The 9,572-nt window shown below is 46.8% G+C and overlaps 1 protein-coding gene and 1 pseudogene across 2 annotated transcripts in view; both read left to right on the forward strand.

Annotated features, from left to right (window-relative positions):
- Positions 1-1,413: 1,413 nt before the first annotated feature.
- mpp4b (MAGUK p55 scaffold protein 4b) lies at positions 1,414-7,491 on the forward strand (the record flags this gene model as incomplete). The annotated part of the gene is made up of 21 exons (XM_084574802.1): positions 1,414-1,471; positions 1,553-1,674; positions 1,780-1,857; positions 1,937-2,020; positions 2,123-2,254; positions 4,012-4,093; positions 4,184-4,269; positions 4,354-4,428; positions 4,497-4,693; positions 4,776-4,834; positions 4,924-4,941; positions 5,017-5,058; positions 5,147-5,167; positions 5,284-5,298; positions 5,742-5,783; positions 5,880-6,053; positions 6,138-6,218; positions 6,307-6,400; positions 6,493-6,601; positions 6,689-6,823; positions 6,914-7,491. 21 exons carry the CDS (start codon positions 1,414-1,416, stop codon positions 7,103-7,105), a joined length of 1,896 nt encoding a protein of 631 aa, XP_084430928.1. The 3' UTR covers positions 7,106-7,491.
- A 120-nt stretch (positions 7,492-7,611) lies between these two features.
- Positions 7,612-9,572, forward strand: part of LOC311509568 (transmembrane protein 237B-like) — a 3,830-nt pseudogene continuing 1,869 nt past the window's right edge. The window contains exons 1-6 of the transcript XR_014699906.1: positions 7,612-7,846; positions 8,064-8,103; positions 8,981-9,146; positions 9,257-9,270; positions 9,346-9,417; positions 9,533-9,568. The product of XR_014699906.1 is annotated as a transmembrane protein 237B-like (transcript). The remainder of the gene's footprint in view (positions 7,847-8,063; positions 8,104-8,980; positions 9,147-9,256; positions 9,271-9,345; positions 9,418-9,532; positions 9,569-9,572) is intronic.

Raw genomic sequence — 9,572 nt, forward strand, 5'->3', positions numbered from 1 at the left:
CAGACAGGTCAGAGTTCTAATAAATCCTCTTTTGTTTCTGCTCTTTTTCAGCTTTGAGCCAAGGCGATAATCAGCCCCGTATGTTTGGAGAGGGTTTTTTTTGTGTGTGTCATGTGCAAAGAGATAATCTGAGTGTTTTGGGTCCAGTAAGGCGTCTTAAGACTTTTCAGATTGGGATTTTGCTCCAATTACCAGGTTTTTGTTTTAGTTAAGAAGGAGAGAAGATTGTTCTCCATGAACTCCAGCTGCTGAGGCAGATTAGCTCCGAGGACGTCTCCTCCTCTCGTCTCTTTGAAGTAACACCTTCCTTTTTCTTTTCCTCCCTTCTCATCAGCCCGTCTCCTGCGTGCCGCTCACGGCTGAAAGAGTTAAGAAGATTTGGCGGCTCTGCAGCAGCCAACCAGGCTTCCGGTGGCCAGAGGCAGGCGGCTCACTTGCCTCGGGATTAAGTGGGATCGGGAGAGATTACAGCCCTCTCTCTTTCTCTCTCTCTCTCTCTCTCTTTTTTCCTCTAGCCCTGATGAGAGCGAGTAGTCTCCGTGGATATATTTCCCCGTCATATTTACATTTCCCTGCATCTGCATTGGAGCTGGAACCTGCAGGAGGTGCTGGAGAACGTCTGGAGGACGCACTGAGGCTGCAGGGGTCAAGGTAAAGAGGCAGGAAGTAGATATTTGTTTGAGGAGCTCAGAGGAGGAGGCCACAGGGTTCATCCTCTTCTTTAACTACAAACATCTACCAGAAAGGCTCTCTGTCTTCTTAAACATCTTCTCTGTCATGACCGGAGACATGAAGACACATTTATTTCCTCTACAAATGAGCCTGGCGTTAGTCCGAGCGGCGTTTCGTTTCCTCCCGGTGGCTCGGTGCAGATTAACGCCTGCACATCTCTGCGTTTACTCCACGGTTGCTCTTGCAAGCTGCCGTGAAGTGTGCCACTAACCCCTGACCCCGTTCACACTGATGGAGCAGAGACTTCACCTGATCCCACTGCTGCTGCTGCACGACTAGATTATACTGGAGAAAACATAAAATGAGCAGGAGGGCCTCAGCTTCACTGTGCGTCATTAGAAACCTGCACACAGGAAGCTGATCCTTAAAAAACGACTTAACCGTCCTTAAATATGATGAAAAGTTTAAAGAGACTAAAGTTAGGAGCATTTTTCATTTATTTTAAGACCTGCTGCAGCTTAGAGGCTGATTTAAATAGAAAAGACCAAGGTTTTGTTCCGATCCGGCAACTTTAAATCACTCTTAAGTCTTTCTCATCAAAGCTGCAAATCAGGCGCCGCTCTTTTTGCAGGTTAATTGGAGGAGGAGTTGTGTTTTCAGTATTTACAGGGATCATCTCCGCGTCGCATCCTGTCCTGGTAATCGGTCAGCAGGTGGTTGAGGTCAAAGGTCGGGGGGACCATGAGGCAGGCGGTGGAGGCTCAGGTGTTAAACCCGTACTGCGAGCTCGGAGAACACGGTCAGTGTCCGCTCGGCCTCGTTATCGACTCACTCGGTTCTGCTTCCTGCTCACGCTCGTGTCTTCTCCTCTGTGCTGCAGGTCTGCGTCAGATCCTGGCAGACGTCATCGAGGAGGTGAGGAAGTCGGTGAGTCGGGACATCGACGGAGCCGAGGTTCTTCACGGGCTCCTGAACGCCTCCTGGCTCCAGTCGCTGCTCAAGGTCTGGAAATAATCCCGTCTCTGTTTGTTTGTCTCAAAACTGATAACGGCGTCAGACCACGTGAAGATAAACGTGTGAGCTCATTAAATCGTGACTTTCTTTCAGGTTTACGAGTGTCTTCAAAGGCACCAGAGAGACTCACCGGCCCCGGCTCTGGACTACGCCTCAGGACTCTCTCTTCAGGTTTGTTGTTTTATTATAATAATAATAATAATTTCTCACGTCATGTAGAATCTTTTGTGAATGAGTTGTTTGTGTGCAGCTGCTGATAGACATCAGAGCGCTACCAGGCTGCTCTGAAGACGCCAGGGAGCTGTATCGACTCCTGCGGCAGCCACACCTGCAGGTAAGAAGACATGCATACTAATTGTTTTTGGTGAAAAAGGCACAAAAACAACCTCCTCTTCCTCCTCCTCCTCCTCGTCCTCCTCCTCTTTCTGTTTCCTAGGCTCTGCTCTCGGCTCATGACACGGTGGCCCAGAAGGACTTCGAGCCCGAGCTGCCGCCGATGCCGGACGACGCGCCGGAGGACGAGGAGGCCACCAGGATCGTCTGCCTGGTCAAGAACAAACAGCCTCTGGTGAGTACACAAGTTAAATCATCTTCTCCAATTGGAACGGACAGCTGACTCCAACAGAGACCAGATAATAATTGTCCGTTGAAGCTACAGGTGTCGGTCGGTTTGTGACTCTGTTGTCTCACAGCTTTGCGAGCACCGCGGCGTCTTGCCTCCTCGCTGCGCCGCTTCCCCTCCCAGAGCTAAAAGCTCCAGTCACTGGGCCACTCTGAGGAGTCTGACCCGTCAGAGGCTCCATCGAGGGGAAGCCTTTAGCCTCCTCGCTCCTGGAAGTCAGAGCCTCCATGTGAAGGATTCATCGAGGGGGTGTGGCGCTCGGAGGGGCAGCTACCCTCCAACCGAGCAGCTGTGTCACCAAGCAGCTGCTCGGCCGTACCCTCATCCTCCTCCTCCTCGATATCACCCGATGAGTAGCTGTCAGTCGTGCTGCGGCGGCGAGGCCATGAGCCAGTGTCGGGTTTGTTACAGCGACCTGCTCTGGAAGCAAAGCTTGAACCGATCCGCTCCTTCGGTCTACGGCTCCGTCCTGATTGGTAAGAAAAGAAAAGGTTTCCCAAAAGATTTCTTGGAGGCCTTGTTGATTCCTCATCACTGTGCTCTCTTCATCTATCATTCATTCATCATTTCATGGATTAATAATCTCTGTTTTCTCGTTGGAGACAACATCGTTGAAGAGCTGGACAGTGCAGATGGGGATGATGCAGGACAGTCCGCTAAGACGGCGTGGACCGCGTCTCCTCCCCATCTCAGCGTCCCCTACTGCTCCAGCATCGATGACTACCTCCAGCCAGGCTTGTCTCCGAGGCTTCGAGGCCAAAGCCCTCGCGTCCGCACGGCCCCCCCGAGCCCCATGCGACGCCACCGGGTCCTGGAGGTCCCCCCCGTGGAGCTCGCCAAGCAGGAGAGCCTGGACGAGCTGAGGACGACCGTGCAGCTGGCCGCCAGCTCCATGGAGAGCAGCACCAGAGACATCAAGATCCTCGGGGAGAAGATGGCGGCCGCCACGGAGCGCATGACGGAGACGGTGCAGGACAACTCGCAGGCTTTGGTCCTCCTCGCGGAGGTGGTGGAGCGGCTGCAGACGCTGCTGGCGGCCAGCAGGACGGAGACCGGCAGCGTGAAGGCTGCAGACGGCGAGCAGGACAACTCCCCGAAACCAGGAGGGCAGCGTCCGTCTTTGACTCACCAGTCCAGATGTTCCATCCCCTCCCTCCCTTCGCTCTCTTCCTCCTCCAGCTCGTTCAGCAGCTCCCTGGACGCCCCCTCCACCTCCAAGGCCACCAGCTGTACGTCTGTGTCCGGCCATGCATCTCCACGAGCCAAGACTAAAAACGGGCCAAAGAAGAAGCACCGCCACTCGGATGTGGAAGTGTCCACTCGTGATCTCACCAACGGGCTGCTGGATGAACCGGAGGAGACGAACCAGAAGAAGAAGAAGAAGAAGAGGAAGAAGGCGACGTGAGAGAGGACAAAGACTGGACCTGTTTGGTCCTATCAAGAGAGGCTAACCTGCAAACACACTCAGTGGTAGTTGACTTTTCTTTTTGTTGCATTTCATCCATTTCCATCTCAGGACCTCGGAGCTCTGCTCTCCTTTCATCTGTGTCGCTTCCCTTTTGGCCCGAGCTCAGCCTCTCTCTCCGATCTCGTTTCATTTGCCCTCCATCACTTCGATTTGTCTTCACGCACGGTTCGATTTGACCCTTCGACTGTTTTACTTATTCATTCTCTGTGCTTTCATCTCTCTCTCTCTCTCGTAGGGAGCGACTATAAAGAGAAGCGAGATCACGGGGGAGATCTTTGTAGCTCGGGTGATTCATGGAGGGCTGGCCGATCGAAGCGGTGAGACCTGACTGACACTCTGTTCTGCAGAAACTTTACACATGAGGCGATAAGATGTCAAATAAAGACTTTTTTTTAAATTACTTTTAGGTCTGCTCCATGCAGGGGACAGGATCATAGAGGTGAATGGTTTTCCTGTGGACGGCATGGAGCCTGAGCAAGTTATCCAAGTAGTGGTGGGTGTCTGGCTGCTGAATAATTATATTTAAAGTGTATGATAAGTTGTTAATATTCTAATGAGTCCACGTTTCTTCTTTCAGCAAGCTCGCTCTCATGGAACAATCATGTTCAAGGTCGTCCCGATCACAGAGCGGCCGGTCCACAACCAGACGATGGTAAATCCTCCTCCTTTTCTCTTTCACTCACAGAAACATCGTAATAAACTAACCTCTGGTGTTTTCAGATGTACGTGCGGGCCATGACCGACTACAGCCCCCAGCAGGACCCCACCATCCCCTGCGCCGACGCCGGCATGAGCTTCAAAAAGGGCGACGTCCTGGAGATCGTGGACCAGACGGACGCGCTCTGGTGGCAGGCTAAGAAGCTGCCCAGCGACGCCGCCTGCGCCGGCCTCATCCCCTCCACCAGCCTGCTCAGACGGTCAGTGGGACAAAGTTTGCTGCTTTTACGTGTCGGTGCAAGCTTGTGACGGACACTTTGTTCTCCTCTTGTGGCTGGACAGGAAGCAGAGGGAGTTCTGGTGGTCTCAGCCGTACCAGCCTCACCCCTGCGTTCAGACCCGTGAGTCCACTCAGGTTTTTCTTGAAGCGCTCTCAGACTTTAAATCCCCCTTGATCACAGTTTTCCTTTCTTTGCTTTGCTTTCTGAAGTGAGCACCGTAGAAGAAGGTGAGGAGAAGGTCACTGTGTTTTTATTTAAAGGTTTTTATTCCACATCTGACTTTTTACTTTTTCCGCCCACAGAGGAAGACATGATGGCCCTTGATGAGAAGTGCGTCGAAGCAGGTAAATCTTCATCCCTTCACTGCTTTGTTTTTATTTAATCTTCTTTGTGTTTAATCTCTGTTTTTCTCTTATTCTTCTTCCGCGGCAGACGAGGAGGCGTTTGAATCTGGTAGGTAAGTCTTTGCTGATTTAGTCGGCTTCGTCTCTGAGTTCAGAGCGTCTCCTGTCGTCAGAAACATTTCTTTTTTTGTGTTTTTTTCCTGCCGTCCGACCGGGAAATGTCAGACGAGCTCAGAGACGGTGAGAAAACCCGAAAATGTTTGTGTTTTTATGAACGGGAGACAAAATTTTAATTGGTTTTTGCTTATTTAGATTTCTGAAAGTACTGTTGGAGTGTTGCATTGTGGGAAATTTAGGGTTTGGTGTTTTTACAGCTATAGTAGACAGTCAGGGCTACTCTGCAGCTTTGTGCATGAGAAAATAGATCTTCCTAGCCTCCTAGTTAATAGTAGCGCTTCCTGTTTCCCCTTTTTTAATAATAAATACAGAATACTGCCACCTGCTGGTGTGGAGGGTTACTTCCTTTAATAACAGCAATTTTTTGATCCAGGAGACGTCACGTTTGTCCTGTGTTCCTCCTCACAGCCCGGTAGCAAAGACTGTGTGGCCTTGTGTCTGTGTCTAATATATTTTACCTTTCCTACATTTGTCTCCATGTGTTATCTACGTGTCTCTCCACCCAGAGGAGGATGACTTCAGCAGCAACATTGAAGGAATGTATTTAGGTAAATCTTCTTCTTCTTGACTTTTATTTAATTTTTAGTTTAGTTGTGATTACTGCTCGAGTCAGTCACATCCTTTCATGTGGTGTTCTCCGTCAGCGGGCTTCAGGCGCAGCATGCGTCTGTGTCGGCGGCGGTTTCACAGCACCACCCAGCCGTCCTGCCACACCCGCTGTCCCAGCAGCTGCTCCAGCGCCCTCAACAGCCCCTACGAGGAGGTGGTGCGCTACCAGCGCCACCCGCAGGACGCACACCGCCTCATCGCCCTCACCGGTGCAGCATATAATCTGTGTTTTAGTTTCACACAGAAAATATTCCGTTAAATAGAATTAAAACTGAAAGGTGCTCTCTGTTCAGGTCCGTCTGGTGTCGGGGTCAATGAACTCAGGAGGCGCTTGATTGAGATGAACCCCAACGTCTTCCAGGGAGCTGTACCTCGTATGTTTTAAACATTTTACTGCAGCACTTTAAAGCAAACTACGATGACTAATGAGAAGTAATATGTGTTTATTTTGTATTTTAACAGACACAACGAGAGCACCCAGAGGATACGAGGAGTCCGGCAGAGAGTATTACTTCACCAGCAGAGAAATCTTTGACAACATGGTTTATAATAACAGGTGAATCTGACAAAGCTCCTCTTTATGAGTCTGTTTTATTTTTTATTTCACATCACAGTCCAACTCCTCACCGGTATATTTATGTCTGACAGGTTTCTGGAGTACGGGGAGTACAAAGGGAATCTTTACGGCACCAGCATCGAGTCTGTGAGGGAAGTTTTAAACGCCGGAAAGATCTGCGTCGTTGACATCGAGCCAAACGTACGTCCAGCGCAACTACTTACTGTCCAAGATCAGTTTGTTTTTAGAAGTGGAACTGCTTCTATGTGATTTTATTTCTCTCTTCAGGCCATCCAGGCAGTGAGGACCCACGAGCTGAGGGCCTACGTCATCTATGTGAAGCCTCCGTCTATGGAGCGCCTCAGAGAGACCAGACAGGACTCGTACATCATCACCAACTACTACGTCAACCGACCGTTTAAAGTAAGGCCACAGACCAGATGAAAACAACTTTTAAAAACATTAAAATGAAAGCAATGAAAAGAGACGTCACTCTTTGGTTTCCTCCAACAGGATGAAGACTTCCAGGAGATGGAGGAATCCGCCCGCAAGATCGAGTCCCACTACCAGCACTTCTTCGATCATGTGGTCGTCAACGACGAGCTGCAGGACTCCTGCGTCCAGCTGCTGACGGCAGTGAGGAAGGCGCAGGATGAGCCTCAGTGGGTCCCTGCCAGCTGGATACGACCCACCACTGAATCATGATGCAGGAGAAAATCAGTTTTTATGTCCAAAACTGCATGTTTGAGGGGAGCAGAGCGTTAAACATCTAAATATTTATATGGTTATTGTCTGTGATGTGCTTTAAGTCGCTTCAAATCACTGAAGATGACACGAAACTGGACTCAAGCCCAAAGAAATCTCTAATAATGTCAGTTTTTTTCCTTCAACTAGTTGTAAGACAAAAAGTTTGGGACCATTTTGGTAAATAGCGCCTTTTTCTGACCTAGTCGATGTTTAAATTACAAAAGAAAATGTGTTTTTCTGCTTTAAATTGAACAAAACATGTTAATTGATGTTTACACATTAGAATGCGTCTTTTTTAAATCTTGGTAGATGTTTTGTTCCTTGCCAAAATTCATCATTTCACAAAAGAAATGCGGTTAAAATCTTTTGTTTTTTTTCTAAAATTGCAACCAAAGCAGTGGCATTTTAATGTTTGTACCAATAATTGTGAAATTAATAAACTAATTCTAATTTACACGTGTGTGAGCTTTTATTCTGAAGACGCCGGAAGTCGGTTACTCTTCTCGTAAGTACTTCCGGGTAACGGCTGTGCGTCCGCAGAGAGTAAACAAATAACAGTAAAAGTAACGGTTTACTCGCTTTTAAACCGTTATAGTTGTTAAAATATGCTTCTCTGCTGCATATGATTTAACTTTATTAATTTTTTTAAAGGTGTGGGTTTATTTTTAATGTCGAAGTATGGATACAGGAGGCTCAAAGGTGCGTATTTTAATAAATAACGGCTGTTTATGAGGCTAGCTTAAGTGTTATTTAGCTAACAAAACAATCTGATATTACTTAAAAATCTCCATTAGGGAGGTCAGAAAGCCTTTATTATAGGCTGTAATTTGGTGTAATCTTCTGTAAATCTTTATTTCACTATGTATGAGTTAATGTTAGGACTAATTTATTTGTTTTTATCTCTGATAATGTTTAGAAAATGAGGACCAGGGAGCTTCCGCCTCTTCCACAGGTTAGTAAATAACATCCACTTACAGTTTGTTGAATAATTATTCCACCTGTTTACTCGATTAAACGATTAGGACGCGATGAATGCCAAAGAAATAGTTTATTCCAGGTTTTTTAAATCAGATTCATTCATGATATTTACAGTTTTATGACATTTACAGACAAGATAGGCTGGAAAATAATAGTCATCAGTTAGTTTCCTTACATTTTTTAGTCCAAGTTGAGAAAACCACTGGCTTTATCTTCTCAGGATTAAAAAGTAAAAACATATACATCTGTTTTATTCAGCTCTATAAAACTTTACGTCGATTATGAATGAATTATGTCAGTTTAACTTCCTAAATATTAGGAATCGCTGCTTTACCCTGTTTTACATGAGTGTTAGTTGAATATCTAACAATATTATTATTTATGTAGAGTTCTCCATTGAAAACCTATAAAATACTTTAGAAGTAGTCTGACTCTAGGGAGGAATAACAAATAGCAGAAACATTAAACCACTTACGTCATTTACGTTTTACTCACACAAATCCTCACGCCGCTGCCGCTGCTTCTTCCGCTTCTCGAGGAGTTTAAAAGAAGGCTTGAATCGTCTGACCTCTGCCCGAGTAATCCTCGGTCCTGCAGATGAATGCACACATGATTTAGCTGAGGATTTAACGGTCGGCAAGTTATGTGTCGCCTCGCTCGGTCGTTGTTGATTCTTGGGTGAAATGGCCAGAAAGATGACGGTAAGGTTTGAATGTTGTCTGATTCAGTCTGAATGTTATCTCAGGTGTGTAATTTGTCAAATTACTTTCTGTGGATCACACCTTATTGATATTGAGTGAGGCTATTTGTTAATGTGTTTAGACTGTAAACCAATCAGATTCTACTAATCCTTAGTGGCTGATGTGGTAACTTGTTGTTGTTCGTGGGTCGGTTTGGAAGAACTTTCACAAAAATTCACTTTGATGCTGCTTAAAAACTGCTTTCCTGCTGACTTAAAACTAAAATTAGTGTGTTTCTGTGTCTTCAGCGAGGACCTGCGAGCGCTTCCCACCATGTCCAGGTACGAGAAAGTTGTTATTTCTATCAGCTACTGTGACGTTACGTTAAAGAGTCAAACTAAACTCCTCCCTTTCGCTTTTTTCTTTTTTTGTGATTCGTGGACACGTGAAGTCAAGACACAACCGGTGAGTGTGGACTTCTGATGAAGAATATTCACCCTTCGTATTTGTACTGAAGCTCTTTGTAATTTACTTCTGCAGTAGACGCTCCTGCACCGAAACAAAAGAAGAAGAAGGTGAAGAAGGAGACAGATGGAGTCGATGATATGGACGGTACGATGTGCTCATATTTAATGTTTTATCAGTCTGTATTTAAAAGCTTAAAGAGCTCCTTTACCTCCATGATTTATTTGGGGATTTATTATTATTATTATTATGTGTGATCCAGATCAGGGGATGGAGATGGGAGGCCTCGGCAACAGAAGGGC

The sequence above is a fragment of the Chelon labrosus genome, assembly GCF_963514085.1.
Source record: "Chelon labrosus genome assembly, chromosome: 24".
Classification (NCBI taxonomy): Eukaryota; Metazoa; Chordata; class Actinopteri; order Mugiliformes; family Mugilidae; genus Chelon; species Chelon labrosus.